At 41.8% G+C, this 27,287-nt stretch overlaps 1 protein-coding gene across 1 annotated transcript; it reads left to right on the top strand.

Annotated features, from left to right (window-relative positions):
- The first annotated feature begins 1,242 nt into the window (after positions 1 to 1,242).
- On the top strand, positions 1,243 to 27,287 carry PLA2G15 (phospholipase A2 group XV). The gene is made up of 6 exons (XM_081336053.1): positions 1,243 to 1,520; positions 11,015 to 11,171; positions 13,787 to 13,905; positions 14,642 to 14,740; positions 20,190 to 20,414; positions 22,865 to 27,287. Exons 1-6 carry the CDS (start codon positions 1,355 to 1,357, stop codon positions 23,374 to 23,376), a joined length of 1,278 nt encoding a protein of 425 aa, XP_081192179.1. The 5' UTR covers positions 1,243 to 1,354; the 3' UTR covers positions 23,377 to 27,287.

Consider the following 27,287-nt stretch of genomic DNA (forward strand, 5'->3'; position numbering starts at 1 on the left):
TTAAAAATTAGCTCCCCGCGTTTGAAGGGTTCCAATTATTGGTATCGCGGTTCTGAATTTTAGCCGAGCTGTTTTTGCTTTCCAGATCTTGGGGGGAAATTCCTACGCTTCTTTATCTCCGAGACTACCTTTACAGCAAGTCACGTGGTGCAGAGCATTTAATTTTGGGGTAGCTGATTCCTCTGCCTCTTTCCTGCAGCGGAACTCGAGCTGAGCTTGCATCAAACAAGAGCTTTGGGCTTAGCTGACCGCTCTGCTCATTTGCGGCTACGATTTTACGGGAAACGATTACATTACACAACAGAAGCAGCTGTTGAAAAGTGCGACGAAACTTTTTTCCCCTCGTTACTTTTTTTTTTATTGAAAAGTTTTACAGTACATTTTTAAATACAAAACCCCTCCCCTCCCCTCTCCCCAAACCTCCCCAACTCACCCCTCCCCTTCCCCCCTCCCCGACTTCCCAGAGCTAAATACAGGGTATAAAAATACAAACAAACATAATCTAAAATATGCAAACAACAATAAAATATTAAGTTCTTCCCTTGTTACTTTTGATGCTTTTTAAAAACTCGAACAAAGCACCTGAAAAAGTTCAGAGCTTTTATCCATTGGCTCGCAAGCAGGGTCACCATCCTGAGAATCTTTGAATTCTTACGGCTTTAAGAGAGAGAGAGAGAGGCAGGCAAGTACCAAACCGGGACACAACAGGTTAACAAGCCAGCACGTGGCAGCATGAAAACAAGGCGTGCAAAACAGTTAAAACAGGTGTTTTGCAATCTCGGCTGTTTTGAAGAAGGGTGGACTCCAACTCCCATAATTCCTTAGCCGACACTGAATTAAACTAACGTGGACTAAAAAAAATGCACTTAAGGACGCTTACAAAAAAACAACAACCCCCAAACAAAATAAAAGCAGGAATCCTAACTCCCTCGCTCTCCTGCAGACGTCCCAGCCAAATGGCATCGACTCGATCGGCGATCGATTGTGCCTCGGCGATAACACCGGAGGCGAAAGAAACCCAGTTGCGCCCTCCTCCCTGCGAGGGGAGGGGGGGGAGAGAGCGCTTTTTTTTCATCGATATATCCGCTCTCGACTCGCCAAACTTGGCTGGCTTCCAGGAGGAGGTGAGGCGCGCGAGGCTTCCTCCGGAACGCCCCCGCTCCTCTTCATTGGCTGGGTGAAAGCCGGCGAGCCACGGATTGGTCGGAGGCTCGACTTTTTTTTTTAGGCGCGACCCGCCTCCGCTTGGCGCGCTCCGCCTCATTTCGGCTCGGGAGCGCGAGGCGGGCGGAGCTCCGTCGCTTCTCTTCCGTTACTGCTGCGCTCGCCGGCGAGGCAAGTCCTAACTGAGGCGATGGGGCGGCTGCTGCTGCCGCCGCCGCTACTCTCCGCCTCGCGGCTCCTCCCGGCCACCCCGCTGGCCCTCCTGGCGCTGCTCCTGCTTTGCTCCCAGCCGCCTGCCGTGACTCCGGGACCTCCCCGGGGCAGGAGTCGCCCCCCGGGGCCCCCCGTCGTGCTGGGTAAGGGGCGGGGGGCGCCCGCTGTCGTAGCCCCGCTCCCCGAAGCCCTCGAGTAGCTTCAGGAGAAACCCCCACCCCCCCAACACGCTTCTCTTCCCATCCCAATTGGGGGGGTCGTGTTTTTTTTTTTTGCAAGCCTCTGGGTCAGCGGAGAGGGGGGGGGGCTTGCGGGTCGTGGGATGGGCGAACGCGTGTCGGGTAGGACCTGGCGTAGATGCGCCTGCTGGGGGCGGGCTTGCAAAGTGGGCTTCCGACGTGACACACACACACACACACGTGTACGTGTGCATGGTTCAAACGGGACCTCCTCGACTCGGGGCCAAACCTGCACGCGGGGAAGGGAGCCGTGGGAAAAGCGCTCTGATCGCGGCCGGCTCTTGCAAAGTTTTCGGGGCTCTCTCTGCGAGGGCATAACTCTGGCTCGCCTCGAAGTAGGCTGGGTATGTGAGGGATCTGGGTTTGTTTTTCTCCTGCCTACTGACTGACCTGGGGCCGATTTGCATAATTTGGGGTTGTGGAGTAATTGAGAGGATGATGGGGTGTTTTTTTTTTGGGGGGGGGAGTTGTGGTTTCTGCCTAAATGAAGAGGGAGCCGAAGCCTTTTCCAAAGGAAATTTATTTAAAAGGAAATTCCGTGGTCGATGCCATAAAAGAGTGCACATATTTTTAAAGTTTGGTTAAGTTTAATTTTTTGCAGGTCTCTTGGTGGTTCTTGGCTTGAATTTTTTTTTTTTTGGTGGGATGGGGATGGGGGACCAGAAGCCAAGAAGCTCAGGTTTTCTGTATGCAATTGGGCTGAAAGATGGGGTTGAAGGTGGGAAGGGAACCAGCCCGGGTTACTTACCCGTACCAAACACCTTGAAGCTTTTACTGGTCATTTATTTCTTCACAAGAGTATCTTCTCTCTTTCCAATATCTAGAAATGGATTCTTTAGGGGAACTAAAATGAGATCCCTTCTTGCTTGGCAAAGCTTGCAGTCTGGATTAATCCTAGCATTAAAAATGGGTTTAGGGACCCTGGTCTTTTAAAATGCTGATTTTGCCTTTGTCCTTAAAGGCAAAAGCAAAAAAAAAGGTCTGTTTAACTTTGAAACTAGGGCAGACGTCTGTAAGTTTGCTAATGTTACGTAAATGGCTATAATCATTATATGGATGCAAGACTTTAATCAATGCAAAACAGGAATCTGTCTCTGCGGTATTTGGGTAATCAGTGTAAATTCTGGGGCATGTTTAAAGGCTGTCTTTAACTTCACTAAACTCACTGACTTCTCTTTACTGTCTATATCCAGAGTCTAATGTTTCTAAGAGAAATACGGATTTATAAGAGCACATGCTCTGTCTGGGCAAATTCCTATCACACCAATTTTTCCTTGCAGAAATTTGTAATTTTGGTTGATTTCAGTCTATGACCCTACATCAGGGGTCTTCAAACCTGGCCCTTTTATGACTTGTGGACTTCAACTCCCAGAATTCTGGGGGTTGAAGTCCACAAGTCATAAAAGGGCCAGGTTTGAAGACCCCTGCCCTACATAGAAATAGCCCCCTTTCACTTGGTAGGCTTTGTTGTATAGAGATGAACGGGAAAAAAATAAGTTTTTTGGCTAATTACAATGTATTTTACAGACAAGGGTGGTTTTCTCTTTTCAGAAACTAGCTATAAAAAGGATTAAATTTAAATTGTGACCTGTTGAATTCATGGGGAAAAAATAGATGCCTTTTCTCCAGTGATTCATTCTTATTGTTTTGTCTTCATGGGAAAAAAAAAGTTTTGACATTTAATCTGAGACTGAAAATGATGAAAATAAGATTATATCCATCATGTGATAGGCAGATGTTCGGGATAGGATTCTTAATTCAGTAACTAAGCATTCTGTTATGAGTAAGATTTTTTTTAAACCGACTTCTGTAAGAATCCACATAACTTTTACAAATAAGATTTACAGGGCAGTATTAGTTTCTTATCTCTAGAATTTTGGGGTAGAAAATACTTCGTAGCTGTGTCTCCAGAGAAGGGATTAGTGCAGGGGTCTTCAAACCTGGCCCTTTTATGACTTGTAGACTTCAACTCCCAGAATTTCTCAGCTTGCATGCCTGGCTGAGGAATTCTGGGAGTTGAAGTCCACAAGTGATAAAAGGGCCAAGTTTGAAGACCCCTGTATTAGTGTGTATGCAAATATGTTCTGAGTGCAAGTGTGGAACAGGAGATTTCCAAGTCTGGAGTTTGGTCTGAAGCTTAAGTAAGTACTGAAAACAATCCTTTGATTGTTTTTAAGTCATTTTATTGTTATTTAAATTAAATGCTTTACAGGTAGTCCTGCCTCGCAAGAAGTTCATTTAGTGATGATTCAAAGTTACAACACTGAAAAAAGTGACCTATGACTGTTTTTCACACTTAGGACCATTGCAGCCTCTCCATGGTCACGTGGTCAAAATTCAGACGCTTGGCAACTGGTTCGTATTTATGACGGCAGTGTCCTGGGGTCATGTGATCTCCTTTTGTGACCTTCTGACAAGCAAAGTCCCTGGGGTAGCTGGGTTCACGGATCAACGGTGTCGCTGATTTAACAACTGCAGCAATTCACTTAACAAATGTGGCGAGAAAGGTCGTAACATGGGACATAAATTTTGGGCCCTGTTGTGGTTATAAATCGAGGACTTACCTGTATTTTTAACAGGAGGAGAGAGATCCTGGAAACTCTGCCTGCTTTCCTTAATTAGGAAGTCCTCTGGTTGCAATGGCAATTGAGGCCTGAAACTTGTCACTGCGCAAAGATGTCGCAAAGCATCACATGACTGCATTACTTAGTGACAACAATCCTGACAGTTTCCACTGCCGTGAAGCGAGGACCTGACCATTTCTTGTGATGCCCTGCCAGCTTCCAACAAAGTCAGTGGAGAAGGCAGCTGGAAGTTGCAGGTCCATAACGAGTGGCTCAGGGATGTGTGAGCGCACATGCTGCAACGTGGCTGCAGGTGGGGTCATGGGTGGGTGCCATAGTGGAGGGTGTTGTGGCATGGTGTGAACGTGGCTAGGCGTGCAGGTGGAGGCTTCTCGAGAGAGAAGCTTCCCCATTATTTTTGCTTTGTTTATCCTTGTTTATGGAACAAACCCGTCTTTTCTTTTACTCTGAAGACCACTTCCTCGTTGTCTTGTTCTGCTTTCTTAAAAGAGAAAAAGAAATTACAGGAAGTTCCCGACTTACGACCACAACTGAGCCCCAAAATTTCTGCTGTTAAGTGAATTTTGCCCCATTGTGTGACCTTTCTTGCCACAGTTGTTACGTGAATCACCACAGTTGACAAGTCAGTAACACGGTTGTTAAGTGAATCTGGGATCCCCATTGAGTTGGCTTGTCAAAAGATGGCAAAAGGGGATCACGTGACCTTGAGACACAGCAATGGTCATAAGTATGAGTCAGTTGCCAAGTGTGAATTTTGATCACATGATCCTGGGGTTTGCCACAAAGGTTGTAAGTGGGGAAAAGGGTCCTAAGTCCCTTTTTTCAGTGTCATTGTAACTTTGAATGGTCAGTAAATGAACTGTCGTAAGTCAAGGACTACTAGTACTGGGGATGAGAATCAGAGAAGGGAGCATGAATTAATTGTCAAGAACATCATTTTAGGTGGCTTTAATGCCATTGTATTCCCACATGCATGTTATTCAGCCACCAGTTTGGGGACTATATTTTCTTACTACCATTAGTTTTTTTCCCCCTCTTGTTGATGCATTTTTCTGAATGTCACCTGATTGTCACTGACTTCTAATAATAATCTGCTGAGTAACCGTATGTTGAGCCACGTAGTTCTGTGAATGTAATGTTCCAGAATTCTTGGAAGAACTGACTTGTTGCATAAGTAAACCTCATTCAAGTGTTCCAGTGGAGAATACATTTAAAGAGCGGGGAAAGGCAAAATTCAGAGAAAACAAAGACGGTCTAAACTTTGCAAAGGTATCCAGAAGCTTAGATTCTTAATCAGCTTCGTATAATAGTTGTCTAAAATTGCTAATTATATCATGTTTCTAATTGGCTAAACCAGACTGGAGGTTTTATCTTTATCTTTATTAGACTTATATACACCGCCCTTCTCCCGTAGGACTCAGGGCAGTTCACAAGGTTTTTAAAATAACAATACAACAATTACAAAAATTAAGAACAGTTAAAATGATTACATTTAAACCTTGAATAAATATAAAACCCCAATTAAAATCCAATTAAAACCCCAATTAATACTCTCAGTCCAGGCCAGAAAGCTCAAAGAGCCAAGTCTTCAGGTCCCGGCGGAATGAGCGAAGGTCATTTACCTTATAACTTCATTCCATACCTTAATATTATTATTTTGAAATAACATACAGTTCATGTTGGTCATATTAACAACAAAATTTTTTATCTTCTTGATCTTAAAACCCGTTTTATCCATCAATTTTGTTTGGTCTTATATCTTTATATTTTTGGTTAAGATCTTCTTTTGAAATCTGTTAATGCATTAAATTCTTTTGGTTTTCCCATTAATATTTCAGTTCCCTTTAAAGGATCTTCCGAAACCAGCATCAAATCAAAGCTCTTATCTTGTCTCATTTTTAATTCCAGCCTTCCTGAAAATAGTTTTCATTAGTTATAGAACGGCTTGTCCGAATATCTGTAAATAAAATGCTTGAAACTCTTTAAGAGATAATTCACAGCTACTTTGCTTGCTCCCAGAATAATATTCTTAGTACATGCAAATGGAGGATTGGATGTTCTGTGCAGGTAGCCCTTAACTTACAACCATTTGCTTAGCAACCGTTCAAAGTTACAACAGCATTGAAAAATGTAGCTTACTAGTCCTCACATTTATGACTCTTGCAGCAACCCCACGGTCACGTGATCAGAATTTGGGCGCTTGCCAGCTTGCAAGTATTTACAATAATGGCCAGTTGCCGAGGGGAAAAACTGGATGCATTTAACAACTCATAATTCTCTTAACACCTTAAAGACCACAACAAAAAAGGTTGCAAAATTGGATGTGATTCACTTAACCACCGCAGAAATTCTGGTCCCAATTATGGTGATAAGTCAAGAACTGTCTGTAGTACCAAGTAGGCTGTTTGGTCAAATGAACAATTGCAAATCATTTGTTTTCTTGCTTTCATTAGAGAACACATCCTGGTAAGGAAAATTGGCATGCAAAAATAACAACCCCAAACCCGTAGGTTACCACTTGTTAATGACAATCCACTGGTTTGGGTTATTTTATTGATTTGTATTTTGCCTTTACTACTTTTACAAATAACTCAAATAACTTTACTACTTTTACAAATAACTCCCTCCTCCTATTTTCTCCACAACAACAACAACCCTGTGAGGTGGGCTGGGCAGGGAGAGAAGTCACCCAGCCAGCTTTTATGGCTAAGGTGGAACTAGAAACTAGAACTCACTGTCTCCTGATGATTGGCCCAAAGTGACCGAGCTGGCTTTTATGCCTAAGGCGGGACTAGAACTCACCGTCTACCGTTTTCTAGCCTGGTGTCTTAACCACTAGACCAGGGGTCTGCAACCTTGACAACTTTAAGACTTGTGGACTTCAGCTCCCAGAATTCCTCAGCCAGCATGCCTGGCTGAGGAATTCTTGGAATTGAAGTCCAGAAGTCATAAAAGGGACAAGTTTGAAGACCCCTGACCTAAGTGCTATTGTTATTGCCCTTATTTCCATCCATCCATCCATCCATCCATCCATCCATCCATCCATCCATGATGCACAGTAGCTAGAATGCAATATTGCAGGATGACTGCCAACTATCAGCAGTTCGATCCTAAACAGCTCAAGACTGATTTAGCCTTCCATCCTTCTGAGGTTGGTAAAATGAGGACCCAGATTGTTGGGGGCAATGCGCTTATTCCGTAACCACTTAGAGAGGGCTCTAAAGCACTACGGGGCCGTATGTAAGCCTAATGCTATTGCTATTATGTTGTATTCTCCTTGGCAGAAATGTTTGCCTTCTAATCACTTTCTGGATGCCATAAATAGATGATAATTTCCCATTTGGAATGTTTCTGTGGCCGAGAGAAGCAAATAGTTGACTTGCTGCCCATTTTCTACTTTTTTTGTACACCCCCCCACACTTTTTTTTTTAAAAAAAAACCTCATCAAAGGTAAAGACTAACACCAACGAATATAAAGTGAAAAGAAAAAGAAAGAAAAAGAAAAACTCCAGAAGTGCAGCAAGAAATAGGAAGAAGTAGCTTCTGGTTTTCTTTGCAACAGTTACAAATACAAATGCAAAATTGCCTCTTACTGAAAAGTTACAAAACGACCTCTTTTTTGGGTATATTTTGTCTATTTGTGTGTGTTTTTTCCTTTTTGTATATTGTTGCAAATTTTGCTACCTTATATTGTTTCAAAATAATGATGTTTATACTCTCCTTGAAAATAGGGTTGCAACATCCAAGTCTTTTTTTTCCTGTTTCCACGTACAATTAATTTCTGCTTTATTAATAAGGTATGATTAGGGTAAATCTGAATTCACCTGAGCAAGTGCTAGATATTACTGCAGATGAAACCTATTCAGGGGAAGCACTGTGATTTGTACATACTGACACAGTTTTACATAGCACCTGCAATATGATTGCCGTACAGGTAGAACTTGACTTACCATCACCCATTTAGTGACCATTTGAAGTCACAGTGGCATTGAAAAAAAAGTGGCTTACGGCCAACTTCACTCAGGACCGTTGCAGCATCCCTGCAGCCATGTGATCAGAATTTGGGCGCTTGGCAACTTGCCATATATTCAGTATGATTTCAGTATCCTGGGGTCATGTGATCGCCCCCCCCCCCTCCATTGACATTGCTTGTTGGAAGCCTGCTGGGAAGGTCATAAATGGTGATCGCATGACTCAGGAACACTACAAACCCCATAAATAAATTCCAAATTGCTAAGCACCCAAATTCTGATCACATGACCCTGGGGATGCTGCAACGGCCTTAAGTGCCCAAGCTAAGTTATCAGTCACTTTTCCAGTGGTTGCAACCTGGACATCTTGCTAATGTTCTCCATGTTGACTAGGCTTTTCTGGGGTTTCAGGCTGAGTTGCTTCCTCTTTCTTGCCTGGATGTCCAAAACTGAATTTAGCATGTGCGAAGTATGTGCTTCTCCTTTGGGCTTAAGCTCAAAGTTTCATCGTGAACCAAAAAAGATATTGTGACACTAGAAAAAGCGCAGAGAAGAACAACAACGAGGGGACTGGAAGCTCAAACATAGGAAGAACAGTTGCAGGAATTGGGTATGTCTAGTTTAATGAAGAGAAGGACCAGGGGTGACATGACAGCAGTCTTCCAATATCTCAGGGGCTGCCACAAAGAAGAGGGAGTCAAGCTATTCTCCAAAGGACCAAAAGGCAAGTCAAAAAACAATGGATGGAAACTAATCGACGAGGGAGGCAACCTAGAGTTGAGAAATTTCCTGACAGAACAATTAATCAGTGGAATGACTTGCCTACAGAAGCTGTGGGTGCTCCAACACTGGAAGTTTTTAAGAAGAAATTGGACAATCATTTATCTGAAGTGTTATGGGGTTTCCATGCCAGAGCGGGGTTGGGCTAGATGACCTCCAAGGTCCCTTCCAACTCTGTTACTCTGTTCTGTTATCTGAAACCTGATTCCCAGAATTGTATCCTGGTACATATCCCCAAATTTACAAATTCCTTGCTTAACAAAAGGAAATGTTGGTCTCAGCTGTAATCTGAAGTTGAGGACTACCTGTAATTTAAAAAAAAATGTTCACATTTGAAACAAACCTTACTGGATGTGTTTTGAAGTTTGAAACCCTCCTAGTATGTTTATACAGTCGGAACAGCCAACTTCATATGAAAAAACTGTCAGCATCTACAATCTAAATGTGTTGTACACTTTGAGTATATATAATTTTCTCATTTTCAAAGAGCAGTCATGCCACACAGGATTTTCCTATGAGTTGCTTTTTTGGGGTGGTATTTGTGTGTGTGCGTGTGTGTGTGTGTGTGTTTACTTTTTTATTTCTAACTCTACAATGTGATTTACAGTATATTTAGAATAATTGCTATTTCAAGTAGTTTGGCTTATGTTCTTTAATGTGCAAATGATTTTCTGTTTCATTCAGTCTTACAGCAAAATCCAATACAAATGAAGTTTCCTCATACATACAAAACCAGGTTTTCATGGGTGTGATACAAGTTTGTTTTTTAAAAAAAGAAATCCTGAAAATTAAGTGGCTCATTTGATTGTGTGTTGTCCCCAGGGGTGTGGGGGTGGGTGGGTATTTTGTTTTTTCTTTTATATTGGTTTTTTATTCTTTGTAAGTCACTGAGAATCACTGAGAGTGGGCAGCCATATAAATCAGATGGATGGATGGATAGATAGATAGACAGACAGACAGACAGATAGATAGTGACAGATAGACTGACATAGATAAATAGATTGATGGAGAGACAAATTGACAAATAGATTGATAGATAGATTATAATTTTCATGTTTTGCCAAGGGAGATAATTGCCTGCAAAGGGCTACCAAATACGTGTTTAGGAAATTACTGTCTTAATTGCCTTTTTGGGGAATTGTGCAAGGCCATTGCTCACTGAGTAAAGACTTTCATTGTATGAAGGATATGCACTATTTAGAAACTCCATTATATATTTGTTAAAATCCTAACAGAACTATTTTGCTGGCAGAGGATGTGATCTCTTTAGCTCAGATAAAGCATTATCCACTTTGCCTATGAAAACCTTTCATCCAAATAAAATCCACAGACACGCTTACGAAATAAACATGGGAGATTAGTGCTGATCAGGCTCTTTGCTTGGAAATAATGCTAAGCTAAGATTCTAAATCTCGCTGGGGAATTCTGGGAGTTGAAGTCCAGGCTTCTCAAAGTCCAGGTCAAGGTTGAGAAACACTGTTCTGGGGATACAGGTAGTCCTCGGCTTATGACCGCAATTGAGCCCCACGTTTTTGTTGCTAAGTGAACATTGCCTCATTTTACAAGCTTTCCTGCCACGGTGGTTAAGTAAATTGTTGCAATTATAAAGTGACTACCACGGTCGTTATGGGACTTTGCTGGTAAGGAGCAAAGTCACTTAACAATTGTCCCCATTGACTTTGCTTGACCCTGGGACCCCGCAACGGCCTTAAATGTGAATCAGTTGCCAAGTGTCTAAATTTTGATCACATGACCATGGTCATAGGTCTTTTTTTGCAGTGCTGTTGTAACTTTGAATGGTCACTAAATGAACTGCTGTAAGTCGAGGACTAGCTGTAATTGCTGGGAATCTACCTCACTCCATTTGCTTACTGAGAAGCCTGCTCAGTAACTTTCAGCAATTCTGCGGTGCCCACTGAGAGCAAAAAAAAAAGAGCTTCGTGTTTGGTAGGAAAATAAAATACAATGTGTTCCCAAGCATCTAAGACCATCTTTTGAGAGAAAAAGGCTTGGATAAATTTACAGAATTTCATGTCAATCTCCCTGTCTTGTATAATTACAGTGCCAGGAGATTTGGGAAACCAGCTAGAAGCCAAGTTGGACAAACCAGCCGTGGTGCACTATCTCTGCTCTAAGAAGACAGACAGTTATTTTACATTGTGGCTGAATTTAGAATTGTTGCTTCCAGTTATCATTGACTGCTGGATAGATAATATCAGGTGGGCTTGACTGTGGTTTGTATAATTCAGTCAGATACTGGGATGTGTGTGCTGGGAGGGGGGAGGGGCAAAAGCCTGGCTAGAAATGAAGAATCGTGAATTAAGAGAAAAATGCTCTGTAAAAGTTGAGTGGATTTGACTGATGGAATTTATAGGCTGCCCTGATTTATTGCAAGTCTGGCGTGGGGTGGGTTTATACCAGGGCTCTTCAAACTTGGCTCTTTTAGGACTTGTGGACTTCAACTCCTCAGTGTGCCTGGCTGAGGAATTCTGGGAGTTGAAGTCCACAAGTCCTAAAAGGGCCAGGTTTGAAGAGCCGGGGGTTTATACCACGTACAGCAATATTGTAGCACTGATGATGTTTACCTAGTTTGGCAGTGAAACATCTGCAAGAAAACAACCCTAGTTTGGCAGTGAAACATCTGCAAGAAAACAACCAAACTCAAGAACTCCAGACAGCAATATTGCAATATTATAACCTAGTTAAATCATCCAAAGTCTAGAAAAAGCCGTCATTGACCAGAAAACCATACCAAGGCTTCTGTTACCTACAATAATTCAGGGCCTGGGGATGGAGAAGACCATACTAAGGGACCCATCACCCCCAATTCAGAGCCTGGAGATGGAGCCAAATTTTAGGGCTTGCTTAAATAGGGCCAGGATGAGTGGGGGGGGGCTTATGAATCTGCTGGGAGAATGGCACTCCAAAAGGCAGGCACTAGGACAGAGAAGGCTTAAGGTTTAAATTTTGTGACATCACACGGATAGACAATTTATCTTGTCAGTGGTCAAGTCGCTTTGAGTTTTCCCAGTTATCCATCTTGCACTGTGGCTTTTAAGCATCTGATCGTTCATTCTTCTTTGCATGTTTTCTGTGAGTTAATGATCAACTTGCTTGTCACAGGAATGTGTAATATTTCAAAAGAACAAACAGTATAGATGATGCAGTCTTCCTCCCCCCCCCAACTGGAAAGTAGAAGCAAGTTAATAAATCTCTCGTTGACAAGGCATTTGTGCATTTATTGGTCAAAATGACTAAGTTACAGCCATTAATTACATCAGTTGCAGGAGAAAGAGACAAAATGGTGAGATTTCAGGAGATAGGTCATCCGTGCTTCTATTGACCGAGATTATAAAGGAGTGGAGAACGTGACTGGCTAGGAAAAAAAACGACCCGACAATTAAGTTTAACCTAGTTAGTTTGCTTAAGTACAGTAGTGGCCAAAACTGTGGAAATCTTTTTGGAAAAGTGTATTTTTGAGGTTTGATGGCTAATAACACCACTTTTTTGGGGGGGATAGTACCATAAAATTATATATTAATGGAAAGATAATTTAATCAAGAATGTAATGCAACAAAGTTTGTTCAACTATCTGTATTCTATGAAAAGCTATAGCCAAATAACCAGAAAAAGGAAGCACAACTTGCTTAGGTTGATGTCAGGTAGCTTTCCTTCATCTGATTTTAGCCAATGAGCGAGAGTGTTTAGAGAGCCAATCAGGTGTCGTTTTGGCAATGAGCCAATCAGATCACAGCAGGATTCAGTTATTGATGTGAGAGGAGGACATTTGTCAGTGTGTTATGTGATGGCTATCAGGTTGGTTGGGGGTTTTTGTGTTCTTTCATTTAGTGAGCTTGTAAAACGTAATAAAATTAAAGTCATGGTGCAAAGAGTGGATTGGTCGCCCAGAAAGCGATGTAAAATAGTATTATTAAGTGAACAAGGCTACAGTTATAAAGAAATTAGAAGACAAATTGGTGGAAACTTAAGCAAAGGTGGCATTTCTACTGTATGCTTTCCCCAAAAGATTTCCACAGTTTTGGCCACTACTGTAGAGGTGTCGGAATAATAATTCCTAGAATTCTTACCTCTAGAGCCTATTGACTATGGTGATTACAAATTCTGAGAGCTGTAGCCCAGCACTTTTGATTGGGAATGATGAATTAACAGTTTACTTCTTAGGATCCTTTTGTAACAATTAAATTTGACTTTTAGGGCTTGCAATGTTAAGTGGATACATTTCTTAGGCTATATTAAGTCTTCTAGAGGGACTTCGTTAAACTACTCTATCCGAAGGTGACTGACACTGTCCCAACTCTTAAGTGGAATGTACCAAAAGGCAGGCTATGTTTATGGCGCATTCCACTTACCAATAAATTATTAAAGGAAGCCAATCACTCCCTAGACATGGTTTTGCCCTACAATGGTACGATCTGATCCTGAAAGCTGATCCTGAAGAAATGAGTTCAGAAAATCCCATTTAAAAATGTACATTTTGTTTATCTGATAGCTACGATACGCAAAGTATTACATAGAATATGGTTAATTTTAAATTATTTACTTTCAGCTCAGAACAAAGCTGAAATGACAACATTACAAAAATTATGAGTTTGCTACATTCTTTTCAACAAAGTTCAATACATTCTGAGTTAGAACTGAAACCAGCACCTTGTTGTTCACTTAGAGGCAGAACTGTAGGTCCATAAAGTCCACGCTGACTGCTACCAGCTAATCAGCTTCCAGAAAGATTGGCACAGAGGATGAAAATAGGCAAAAATACGCGATCAGGTAGGATTCTGTTCCTGTTTGAATTAATGCTGATTTTTCTCCCCAGGCTAGTGTACAATCGAACTAGTGGCTCTACTGCTCCCCCAGATGGGGTCGATATCAAAGTCCCTGGATTTGGAAAGACTTTTGCCTTGGAGTTCCTTGATCCTAGTAAAAGAAGTGTTGGTAGGTAATCTGTTTTCATCAGGGTATGGGGCAGTATTAGGTAGCCGAAGCCTGAATAGCCATTTCTCAGAGCACAATTTTGTCCGCTGTTAGCTTTTTTGTGTGTGACTGATCAATAATAGGAGGAACAAAAGAGCACATCTGTAGGTCTGATCATATATGTCAAAGGTCTATAGAACTCTGTTAGCTTCCCTCCAAAGTGGTACCTGTTTATCTACTTGCAGCTGCATGCTTTTGAATTGCTAAGTGGGCAGGAGCTGGAGCAAGGAACAGGAGCTCACCCCATCATATGGTGCTCGGGTCTCAAACCTGGGCTGCTGACCTTCCAGCTGACAAGCCCAGCACCTTAGCCACTGAGCCATCGTGCCCACTTCCCCACCTCAACCCCCCACCCCCCACCCCATTTCAACAACTAAGGTAACATTAAACTTACAGATAAGGCCACCTGGTGTGTGCAGAAGTTGAATTTTTTTTTGAAAAAGTATTTTTTAAAAAATTAATAATGAATTTTTAAAGTTCATTTTGTCAATTTAAATTCATAATAAAAAAAAGAAAAGCTTCCAAGTGAGGAGGAATGTGCTTCTACACATAATAGCTCATTAAGTCAATGCCCCCTTGGAAAAGCAACGTATGAGAATTGGGCTGGAGAAGAATCTCTGGTTTAAGCTCGCTCTGTGCAAAGGGAAGATTGTTAATTGGAACTGTTGCTGACTCCCAGGTTCTTTTTTTTCTGCAGGCACGTACTTCTACATGCTGGTGCAAAAGCTAGTAGATCTGGGCTATCAGCGAGATGAAAGTATTAGAGGCGCTCCTTATGATTGGCGGAAGGCACCAAGTATGACTTACATTATTATTATTTTTTTTATTTTAATCCCATTTATATCCCGCCCTTCTCCGAAGACTCAGGGCGGCTTACAATTTAAGCACAAACCAATGTGCTTAGCAATAGCCTTCATTCTATGTATATGCCTGTTTATTAGGGCTTTCGCCCCCCCCCCAAGCGGCATTATTACAAAGTCAGCTTATTGCCCCCAACAGTCTGGGTCCTCATTTTACCTACCTCGGAAGGATGGAAGGCTGAGTCAACCTTGAGCCTGGTGGGATGCGAACCTGCACTAATTGCAGGCAGCTGGTTTTACTTAAGGAGGCATTAGCCCACTGCTAATTATAAGGATTTGGGCTCTTAAATCTTTTGATGATAAGATTATTAAAGGTTATCTAATAAGAAAGCTACCATGCTATCAAGCAAAAGGCCATCTTCTGGAATAATTGTCCCCCCCCCCCAGGTTGCTTCTTGACCTCAAGTAGCCTTAGGTAAGTTTACTCAGAAAATTAAGGTTACGGATGTTATTTATTTACTGAATTTCTGTGCTACCTATCTCACTAAAACAGTGAGCCTGGGAAATTTATGAGCTTGGAATATCATCCCTTCAAGACTTCATTTTGCCAGCGGGCTTGGAGAACCCAGAGTGGGAGTCAGGTGGATTACTTGACCATGTGTTATCGATGGGGGGGATTTTTTTTTTATTATTGTTTCCCCACCCCCCATACTGTGTTTTTATTTGTATTGTATGCCGGCGAGAGTCACTGTGAGCGAGTAGGCGGCTATATAAATTCTCTAAATAAATAACAGTTTAAAAGTGCAAAAAACAATTAAAATGGAATTTTAAAAAGTACAATTAAAAACCAAGATGATGGGCAGCCTTTTACTTGGTTGAGAAATGTCTCATATTCCCCCCCCAAAAAATGGTCACATGTTAGCAAGGAGAGTAGCATGTAGCCTGTGCAGATAGGAGGACGTAGAATCGGAACGTTGTTAATACTTATAACTCTCCTTTTTTGATGTGGTTATGTCTCCCCCGGCAGACATTTCCTCAATGAATAAATCCCATTCTTTTGGCTTTAAATTTTCAAATGCATCAACGGGGAGAAAAGGGACAGTGATTATAAGATGTGTGAGATATAAGATGTGATTACAAGATTACGAGGATAGCAGTTACAAGAAGATTAGCGGACTGGAGGCTAAAACATATGGAGGAACAGTTGCAGGAATTGGGTATGTCTGATGAAAAGAAGGGCCAGAAGTGGCATGATAGCAGTATTTGAGGGGCTGCCACAAAGACGAGGGGGTCAGTTATTCTCCAAAGCACCTGAAGGTAAGACAAGAAACAACGGATGGAAACTAATCAAGGAGAGAAGCAACCTAGAACTAAGGAGAAATTTCTTGACAGTGAGAACAATTAACCAGTGGAATGCCTTGTCTCCAGAAATGTTGGGTGCCCCCTCACCGTAGATTTTCAAGAAGAGATAGGACAGCCTTTATCCAAAATGGTATAAGGAGGAAGTTGGGCGAGAAGACCCCCAAGGCCCCTTTTAACTCTGTCATTCTGTTATTATACACAGTGACAAGGTGTCCTCAGGTTATACCCCCCCAAAATCATAGCAGTGTAACTAAAGTTCCATCTCTCTCTATTTAATGTGTGGTATACCTAAACCCTTTGAACACTATAAATCAGATTTTCCCACTTTCTAAGAAATTTTGCTTTCGACCGTTGACCTAGGTCCTCTTCTGCTACGTTGTTCATCTCTCCTCCCGCCCCTTTTTGGCAGCTTATGCAATTTGTCTCTCTCTCAAACCAGTCGCAGCCCATTGTTGAAGATGGCATGTGATTTTGATGCTATTTTTGCTAGTTGTGTTCTTCGGCATTTGGCAGGCTCTGCAGCCGCATTTGAGATTTTAATTTTGTTGCCTCGTCTGCCAGGTTTTATTTTCAACCACTAAAGAGCTATTTTTTTTAAAAAAAAAATCTCAACAACTTCCCTTCCCCTCTGTGTTTGTGTATGTGTGTGTAACTTTCATTCTTGAGAAAGCGTTGCTTCCTTTTCATATCTTTGCAAAACAGGATCGTGAGGGTTAGATTTCATAAGAAGTTGGAACGTTTCATATGCCGCATGGAAGCTTTCCAGCTTCTTCAGGAAGAGGAGGAAAATGTCCTGGTTAATGTACAGTAGCCAAAAACATCAAGCAGGACTAGAATACAGTAGTCCCCATCTTATGACCACAATCGGGCCCAAAATTTCTGTTTGCTAAGTGAGACATTTGTTAAGTGACTTTTGCCCCATTCTATGACCTGGCATTGTTGCTAAATGAATAAACTGCAGTTAAGTTAGTAACACGGTTGTTAAGTGAATCTGGCTTCCCCATTGACTTTGTCAGGAGGTCACAAAAGATGATTCACACGACCCGGGGATATTGCAACCGTCGTAAATATGAGTCAGTTGCCAAGCCTGTCTGAATTTTGATCACATGGTCACGGGGATGCTGCAGTGGTCATAAGTGTGAAAAACTGTCATAACTCATTTTTTTTTCAGTGATGTTGTAACTTTGGACGGTCACTAAACAAATTGTAAGTTGAGGACAACCCGTGACACCTTTTCCAACTGAAGCAATTTATTAAAAGGCATGTGCTTTTGGTGAATGGCAGATAATCCTTGTTTAACAATCAGTCACTTAGTGAATAATGTTTGATGTTATGACCAACCCTGGAAAAGGTACTTAGGAAGCAAATTTGAAGTTCGGACCACCGGGCCTTTTGCGGTCATGTGACCACATTTGGGGCCCTTGCCACCCAGCCCACTTTTATGGCTTCTTGCAGTGTCCTACAGATGTGCAACTGCAATTTATGATGTGTGGGTTGTTGGGTGTTTTTTTTTTTGGCCAGAAACTAATAGAGATTACTTCCTGTTTTCAGCAAAAAAAAAAAAAATAAAATAAAAAAATCCCATTGTGGACATGGGGTTGGCTTAATGACTATGCCACTCTCTTTACAACCACTGCATTTGCATGACCACCACCACCACCATGAAACATATTGTAAAACTGGGTGGGTTGTGTGGGTCTCTTGACTTACAACCGTCATTACTTATGATGGGAATTTTGGGCTCCGTTATGGTTATAAATCAAGGACTTCCTTGATTTAGCTCAGAGGTCACCAAGCTTTGTCGGTTGCTGGACTGGAGGCAAGGGGAGGGGGAAGCATTTTACATGCATGCGTGCACCGCAAACAGGGCAGGGCTAACGCCCACATGATACTAACCCTACCCCGTTCTTACGTGGTACAGTGGCTGTTTTTGCACCTTGCAGCGTAGCAGTGGCCCGTTTTTCTGCACCGTGGCACGCCGGCACCCATTTTTGCACCCTGTGGGTGCGGCACCTATTTCTGTGGCCCACAGCGTGGCGGCATCTGTTTTTGCACCGTACAGCACAGCAGTGGCTTGTTTCCACGCCCCAAGGCATGGCAGCAGCAGCAGCCTGTTTTCACGCCCTGAGGTGCAGTGGCAGCCCATTTTTGTGCCCTGTGGCGCGGCGTCCTGTTTTTGCACCCCGCGGCCATGGCACTGGCACAAGTGAGGGGCTGTGCATGCACACACATGGACTCTGGCCGGCCTGTCCCATGGTGGCCCACTACCAGGCTGCGGCCCACATGTTGGGGACCCCTGGTTTAGCTCATTCCATGCGATGGATCTAATGAAATGAGCTACAGCTCCCCAAAACATCTGCCTTTTAATGTGAGGCTACCCAAGTCCTTCCAAGTGATCCAGGTATCCAGGTGTTTCTGGCCAGTTCACACTGCTGCTCAGCCTTAAAAACAGCCTTAGGAATTTGAGATCCTAAGAATTGCATGCAAACATAAACCTGCTTAGTGACTTGAACTGTTTACCCAATGATGCAACTGACTGTTGCAAGGCTGTTTGCCAATCAGTCTTGTGGCTCCGTTGATTGGATGCTGCAAGAAAGCCAAGAGCTCTAGCGACTGATTGATAAACACAGCTGGGGAAAAAGAAGCAACACGATTAAATTACCCCAACCGTGGGGGGGAAAAATATGTCCCTCTAAAACTATTTTACCTGATCACACATAAGCAGATTGCAGGTGTATTATTTGTGTTTGAACCAGCTTTTTTTTTTTGTTCGTTTATGCCGGATGATAAAAAGTTGGTTTCTCCCTATTTGAAAGACCAACCTTTTTTAACCCAAGCGCAGAAAACATTTAACTTGCTACACGAGTTTTTTACTTGGAATTATGAACTTCAGGCCGAAACTTTTAGAAAACTGAGTACGCTGACAAAAAATATCTTTGTCAGTTTTTACTAAACAAATCACCTGCAAGGTATACAAATATGGTCCTTTTTAACATAGACATTCACGCTGAGCTCAGACTGTTGGGCTATAAGGCTAAATTAGTTAAGGGTGGTCGTGTAAAGAATAAAAACTTTGCAGTTCTAAAAAAGGGCATTAATTTTCAAATTTAATTTTTATCGGAAATGTCAGGTTTCATTTCTGTGATTGTGACTCACTGAAGGGGTGTCAGAAAAATAAGCAAACTCTGAAGTCTTACGCAGACTTTGTCCTTATTCTACAATTATATCAGAAGATGAAATACAAGTATGTCTTCATAGTTTTATAAATATTGTTGAAATCAAGATTAGCTTTAGGGCTTCCCTGAAATGTAGGTGCTAGTGTGCATATCCTTCATAAAGTCATTGTGTAATATACTGTATATTATATATATATATATATATATATATATATATATATATATATATATATATATATATATATATATATATATATATATATATATATATATATATCTAAAAAAAATTTACACAAATATGTGCTGTCACTGTTGTGACTACTGCCTGTCGATGGCCTTCGGTTAGGCTGAAACAGGAAATAAAGATTTGTCCCATGTTTGGGGCCTAGCAAGGTAATCTAAATAGTTAAGAACTGTGGACTTCAACTCCCAGAATTCCCTGCTCAATATGCTCTCAGAATTCCCCATGCTGGTTAGAGAATTCTGGGAGTTGAAGTCCACCAGATTTAAAGTTGCCAAGATTAGACCCACCTGACCTAAACTTTAACACATTTCTTAGAATGATAATTAAATGGGATATCTTTAAAAGGAATTACTTTGTTAGCAAATAACCAATTCAGAACTCGAGCACAATCCCTGGAAGTGTTTGTGATTGATTGATTATTGGTCATTTCTTACATTTGCTTGGGCAGACCTTTTTTGTTAGCGTATAAAGCCACCTTGAAAACAAATCACTACTCTATTAAAAATTCTTGCATTCTTTCCCTAGCAGGCTACTTACTCCCTTGTGCAATAGCCAATTCAAAAGTTGATAATAAGTTGACAGGTCAACAAAGGCTTTGAAACCGAATGAAGGTAATGACTTCCTTCTTTCCATGGGGTAACTTCTGTGTCTTAATCCTTGCAGATGAGAATGGAGACTATTTTGAGGCTCTCCAGAAGCTGATCGAGATCATGTATGAAGCGTATGGCGAGCCGGTGGTCTTAATTGCCCACAGCATGGGGAACATGTATTCTCTGTACTTTCTCAGCCATCAGCCCCAGGAATGGAAAGACAAATACGTCAGGGATTTTGTGTCCCTGGGAGCTCCGTGGGGAGGAGTAGCTAAAGCTTTCCGAGTGCTGGCATCAGGTAGGTGGAGCTGTGGGGGCTGTGTTGCACAGTTGGATCCTCAGAGGATGTGGGGAACAAGTCAGTTTGGTCTAGTGGTGAAGGCATCAGAAATCGGGAGAGTGAGTTCTAGTCCCACTTTACGCATGAAAACCAGCTGAGGGTCTTTAGGCTAATCACTAGGACAGTGATGGCGAACCTTTTAGAGACCGAGTGCCCAAACTGCAACCCAAAACCCACTTTTGTATCGTCAGGTGCTGGGTTGGCATGGCCCATTGGGTGGGCGTGGCCCATTGGGTGGCTGTGGCTGTGGTGGGAACGGCAGACTGGGTGGGACTAAAAAGTTCAATCAATCAATTCCAACTTTGCGAGATCTTTTTTTTCCCTGCGAGAAGTTGAAATTGATTGATTGAACCCTTTTTTTGCACACGGCGGCAGAGGCCTAAAGTGAAAAGGTTTTATAAAACCCAGCTGAAGGCCTAGGACTGGGGCAATGGCGTGCATGCCCCACAGAGAGGGCTCTGCGTGCCACCTGTGGCATGCGTGCCATAGGTTCACCACCACGGCACTAGGAGATTGAGTCCCACCTTAAAAATTCTGGCTGGGTGACTTTGGGCCAATCACCAGGAGATGGTTAGGTCCCACCTGAGGCATGAAAGTAGTTGGGTGACTTTGGGCCAATCGCCAAGAGACAGTGAGTTCTAGTCCCTCCTTAGTCATGAAAGCCAGCTGGATGAATTTGGACCAGTCTCTTTCTCGCTTTCTTTTCTTTACTTTTCTTTTTTTAAACAAGTTTTACTGGTTTTCCAGTTTTACATCCAAATATTTAGAAAGCAGCGTGGTGATTGTGTAATCAGTATTTCAATAACAAAATCTTTTTGTACATGTCTCAGGTTGCATCATCAAAAAATCCCTCTCTATTTCCCTTAACATTTATTATATCACATTCAAGCTAATACATTTATAGTTATAGCACGTTCGATTAAAACATTTTATCAATATAGTTTTACTTGTACATATCCATGTCCTGTTTTTAAATTTTACCTAATTTCAATTTTCAATTACAGTATTCCAATTCAACCTTTAATATCCATAGTATTTAGATTTCGGGTAACCCAAATTTCCTTTATTTCACTACATAACAATTGTCATATCTAAAATACACATGTTACTTACTTAAATACATTCTTATTTTATTTCACAAACATGTTCTATTTCTCATCCTAGGACCTCGTCACTTACTAATAAAATATCCTTTATTGTCTCAGTCCATCTTCTGTATTATAATTCAAAACTATGTTCTAATAACTAATTTTCATTTCCCTTATAAATCTTCAGTCCTAAATATTAAGCCAACTGATACTTTTTAAAATCTCCCTTTAGCCCATTAATTGAGACGTTAGGCCAAGGGTAGGCAACCTCGGCTCTTTTATGACTCATGGACTTCAACTCCCAGAATTCCTGAGCCAGCTATGCTGGCTCAGGAATTCTGGGAGTTGAAGTCCATGAGTCATAAAAGAGCCGAGGTTGCCTACCCCTGCGTTAGGCTCTTCTATCATGAATCAAACAATCCCATTTTTTAAATCTAACTCTGGCTTTCTTTTTGTGGCAAGCATGCTTCCACACCAGTGGCTTTAAATCCTCAAGTAGATCTCCCTTCATTCCTGTACATGTTACTTGAATCAAGGGAGACCATCTATAGTTACCAATTTTCCAAAGGAACTGGCCCATTTATAATCAGTAAATTGTTCCCCTAGTAGTTCAAATCTCCGTGTTTGGTTTGGTATATTTATCTTCAGTTCAGTCTGGTCTTCTTCTTCTTCCTCAGGTTTCATCTGGTTTAAGTAAAAAGTCATGTCCAATGTTGTGACTATTGTTTGGCTGCCTAGGTTTTCAGTATGCTGTACTTGTTGATCTTTAGCACCCCTCCGTCTTAGCATTGCTTTCTCCTGCTTCTGTCGCTTTTTGGATTGTAGGTTTTTTTAGTTGCAGTCAGGATTTGGCTGTCAAAGTTCTCAGTAGATTGTACTTGTTGTTCTTGATTGTTTTGCAGACATTTCATTACCAAACTAGGTGACCTCATCAGTGGTAGAACGGGGTGGGGTTTCTTCTCATTTTATATACTAGTGGCTTGCCCTGTCATTGTTAATGGGAGTGGTCTCGATAAGATACTGTTAAAGCAACCGCTTAAAAATTAATCTGGTATAATCACTTTCCTCTCTCTGAAAGAAAACGCTCACGGGAAGTGGCACAATTACGTGATTGTTTTTGAAGGGGACAACAGCTTTTCTTAATGTACTTCAAGCTTTTATATCAAACTTTTGAACTGAGGCTCTCCACATTATTTGTTGAGGAAGGGGGTCCTTATCTAAGTTCCAAGTTGTACTCTTTTGCGGGGGGGGGGGGCTTAAACTTGAGTTACGAGTTTATGATCAACTGAATTCCTAACAAGTCCTGCTTTAATGTCACAGGTGACAACAATCGGATCCCCGTGATCAGCTCCTTTAAGATCAGGGACCAGCAAAGGTCGGCTGTTTCCACCAGCTGGTTGCTTCCTTACAATTACACTTGGTCTCCAGAGAAGATCTTTGTCAGCACACCGTCGGCAAACTATACGATTCGGGATTTCCAGAAGTTCTATGTGGACATTGGTTTCGAGGATGGTTGGCTCATGAGAAAAGCTACCGAAGCTTTGATTTACAGCATGACACCCCCAGGCGTACGCACACACTGTCTTTACGGCACCGGAGTCAATACTCCGGTCTCATTTTTTTATGACAGCTTACCAGATAAGGAGCCAAAAATCTTTTATGGGAACGGAGACGGAACAGTAAACGTAGAAAGTGCCTTACAGTGCCAGAAGTGGGTAGGTCAGCAGGAACAAAAGGTGGTCCTTTATGAGCTTCCAGGATGTGAACATATTGAGATGCTTTATAATAACTTAACCATATCCTATGTTAAAAAAGTTCTTTTTGGCTCATGACACAGTAGAAGTTCCACCTTTTCCTCCAAGACATTTAAATGCTTTTTTTTTCCAACGTGAAAGCACAAAAGGATGTTTTGGACCTCTGTTTTTAAAGCTGCTTCTTCTTCTTCTTCTTCCTTCTTCTTTTGGGCTTATTGAATCTTGTTGGAAATTAGCACTATTTTTGGTCAGCTAATGGTTACTTGTTTCCTAGAGTAACATTCACAACAGGCCTGACAAAATGCACTAGTGCCGTGTCTCAGTGCCCATCTGTGTGAAGGCGACGTAGACGGTATTCCTCTGTATGTTTATCGAGCAAGAAGGTAAAGGAGAAGACCTTAAGATGTTCTCGCCAAGAGGTCACCAGTGCTGGGTTGTTGTTGCCAATATGAACCTGGGAATTGTGAAGCCCCTGCAAAGGGTGTTGATCTAAACAGGCATGGGTTTAACCTTAGATTGGCCTCAACAGCCCAGATGTGAATTTTTCTTGAAGACAATGCAGGAGCTGGAAGTCCTTAACAAGATTTTTTAAAGTAAGATGAGCCTATTAATTTGGTTCCTACTTGACAAGATGAAGGCTAAAGGATAAGAATAAAATTTGCTATCAATGATTTTCACATTATATTTTAAGCTGGTGATCCAGATCATTTAACAGTAGCTGTGACATTAGTTCTTGATGTCTTCGATATGGTCAAAGGCCAGTATTAAGATAGGAACTATTTTAGCCAGATGCCTTTCACTTGAGACCTTGGAGTGATTCTCTAACAACCCGTTGGTTTTTGAAGTGAGATACTAATCCCACTATTTTTGCTCTTGCACATATTGCCATTGACAGTTTCAGTAATATCTCTCCCCAAATCCAGATGTACCCTCAATACAGTATGGACATCTACTTTTTTCTCCTGGTGGTGTCAATTCTATACCCTAGTCCTTTGATCATATCTTCTTGCATAAAGCTAAAGAAAACAGAAGGGCATCACTCAGATCTGCAGCAAGCACACATAAATTGTGAGAAGGCCTTTGAAGAAACAATACCTAAAATTACCTGGGACTGGAGAAGACTAATGATTCAAAGGCTGCCATTTGGTATTTGTAGCCACCCAACGAGTCATCTGATCGATAGCAATCCAGCAATAAAATAGCTCAAGTCTCTTTACAGCAGGGGTGTGTTAGACTTCGGCAATTTTAAGACCTATGGACTTCAACTTCCAGAATTCTCCAGTCAGCCATGCTGGTTAGGGAATTCTGGGACTTGAAATCCACAAGTTTTCAAGTTGCCAAAGTTGGACATCCCTGCTTTACAGGAATGTAGCCCTGTGCTGGTTTCGGCTTGCGTTGTCCTATTGTCCTGTCTGTTGAATGTAGTTGCGAACGGTTGAATGACAAAATCGACCTTTTCCAACCAGTGGTTTCATAGAATGCTTTGAATGCAAAAACTTGAGATCTGTGCCAAACCTCCCAGCTGGAATATTGGACAAATCTGTAAGTTTCAACGTTGTGATTTCAAACCAGGCCTTCTCTGACCAGAATGTGGAACACCAGTGGTAAACTCCTTGAGCAAATGTATTATTCCTGATTCTAAGACCTTGGTCTGTAGGCCTGAGAAGGCAAACCCATGGAACCTACACAAAACATCTCTCCATCTTCTCCCTCACTAATATGTAATACGTTTATGTCTTTTCATCATCTTCCTTTCCCCCCCCCTAGATTGTAAAATATAGGGCAGTTCAGTTCATTGCATTTTTGGACAGACACCCAAACTGGTTGCCTGCACACGGATCAGGGTGTAATCCATCCTCCAAGCCAAGTTGAGAAAAGCATTTTAGCATCAAATTGGTGTTGGCTTCTTTGATCAATCATATCTGTACTTCGTTGACAATCATGGCAAACCAAGGAAACTTCTGAAAGTTTCCACCGTTTTCTTCCGTGAGAACGCTGCAAGCCATGCCTCAACGTTGTCAGGAATTTTCTCTCTCTTAATATGGTTATAATTTCTAGTTCTTCGGGATCTCTGTGCTGATGCAACCTGAAAAGCCGCCTTCCCTGGCCTTGATTAGAGGGTGAAATGTTTCATAGGAATCGTTGCATCGTATCGGGCCTGCCTTTAAAGCCTCAAGATAGCATTAAGTGGCAGGTGAAGCCCTGAGGCTGAAATGCGCTTTTCTAAGCTGCTTTTGTGGGCAGATCCTTCATTTGGCCTTGATAGCAAACTCGGCTGAGCTTGTTGGTGTAGAGAATGGGCATGAAGCTCCATCCTTGGAACAAGAATGTGAAATTCCTTCAGTGTTTGGCTATCTAGCACTATTTACAAGATGCCTGGTGCAGGAAGGGGGAAATCTAAGCAACTCCCGCTCCCCAAATGTACATAGGCCCACTGCTTATCTCAGTTGAGACTAAGTCGTAATATTAATCCAATGATTGCACACATGCCCATAGAGGAATGGGTTGTTCCTAGGCCACTGCCCAAGCAACAGTTCTGGGCATGTCTCATTCCAATTTAACAGTGCCATTAGAATGTTTCCCTCCGATCCTTGATCCATTTAGGCCAGGGCTGTCCACCTTGGCAACTTTAAGACCTGTGGACTTGTAACTCCCAGAATTCCCCAGAATTCTGGAAGTTGAAGTCCACAGGTCTTAAAAACTGCCAAGGTTGGACCTTCCCTGATTTAGGCTTTCATCTTCTACCCCACCAGGTAAGTTGACAATTTCGTGTCAATATTTGCATCCTCTGCTAGCTGTCAAATATAGATTAGGCAGAACTTCCTTAGCTATTTTGTTGGTGCTTCTATAAGTGGTGGTGGCTGTGGGGTTTTTGTTGTTCTTTCAGGAAACCCCTTGTCTTCTTGTCTATGTGGTGCCTTTGCGGTGTCATCCTCTGAAAAATTCATCCTTGGGCCATTTGTGGTCAATCTTGCTCAGACAACCCACAGTTTATGCATGCAGCAATCCAGGATCAGTAAAAAAAGTGTTTAGCCTTACCATTTAATATTGTGAATTACGGTGGCTCACAACCCTCAGTAGATTCCAGCTCAGTGTCTTAATTTGTCCACGAGTCACGGCCACAAATCTCAAGTAGCAAATTAGTTTTGTAAAACTTGCTTTTCTGGACCAAGCGTCAGCCTGAAGAAGCTACGCGGTGGCTCTTTATAGGTTGTGGAATTAAGTGCTCAGATTCACATTTTCACTGGGTAAAGATTTTGGTTAGTAGCCCTAGAATGTATTTCTTTGGATCATGGTTTTATTGGTTACCAAGAGTATATGAAGGTTGCATTCCCTCACCCAGACTCAAGGTAATGTCTCTCAAATCATAAGTGCTTATAAACAGTTTTTAATCCATACAGATGTTTGGCTTTTTGAAAACCCAAATACTTTCTAAGGACCAAATATAGTAAGATTATATATATACTCCAGCATTTGTATGTGTGTGTGAATAAATGTATATATGTCTCTGTGTTTATAGATATATACAGTATCTCTCTCTCTCTCTCTCTCTCTCTCTCTCTCTCTCTGTGTGTGTGTGTGTGTGTGTGTGTGTGTGTGTGATGTGTGTGTATGTGTATATATACACACACATCTGCGTATGTATATGTGTGAATGTATATAAATGTGCAGATGCTGAATGGGAGTTGAGTCCTCACTTAAAGTGTTACTGCTGCAGCAAAGTTTTAAGGTCACTGTCTAAGAAGCAATAAGTGCAAATGGAGAATTCTTGCTATTAAGCTGGTTTGTGTTGAGTGCGTTGAGACACTCAAGAGTTTCAGAGGCAAAACAATGAATTTGCTTTTTGGTCTAATAGTATTTTGTACAGAACACTGTCTGCCAAGGCCACTTGTTTTTATAAATTGTTTCTTTTGTGTATGAATGAGTAGATTTTTTCACATTTGTCATATTTTAATAACTTAATAAAATTTATGAAGTGCTATAGATAA

Source organism: Vipera berus (genome assembly GCF_964194415.1).
Source record: "Vipera berus genome assembly, chromosome: 10".
Lineage (NCBI taxonomy): Eukaryota > Metazoa > Chordata > Lepidosauria > Squamata > Viperidae > Vipera > Vipera berus.

What these genes read in the sequence shown, in the direction of transcription:
- PLA2G15 (XM_081336053.1), top strand. Translation starts at nt 1,355, where the DNA reads ATGGGGCGGCTGCTGCTGCCGCCGCCGCTACTCTCCGCCTCGCGGCTC. An exon ending in TGCTGGATAGATAATATCAG is followed by an intron (nt 11,172 to 13,786) that starts GTGGGCTTGACT and finishes TTTTCTCCCCAG; the next exon opens with GCTAGTGTACAATCGAACTA. An exon ending in TGATTGGCGGAAGGCACCAA is followed by an intron (nt 14,741 to 20,189) that starts GTATGACTTACA and finishes TAATCCTTGCAG; the next exon opens with ATGAGAATGGAGACTATTTT.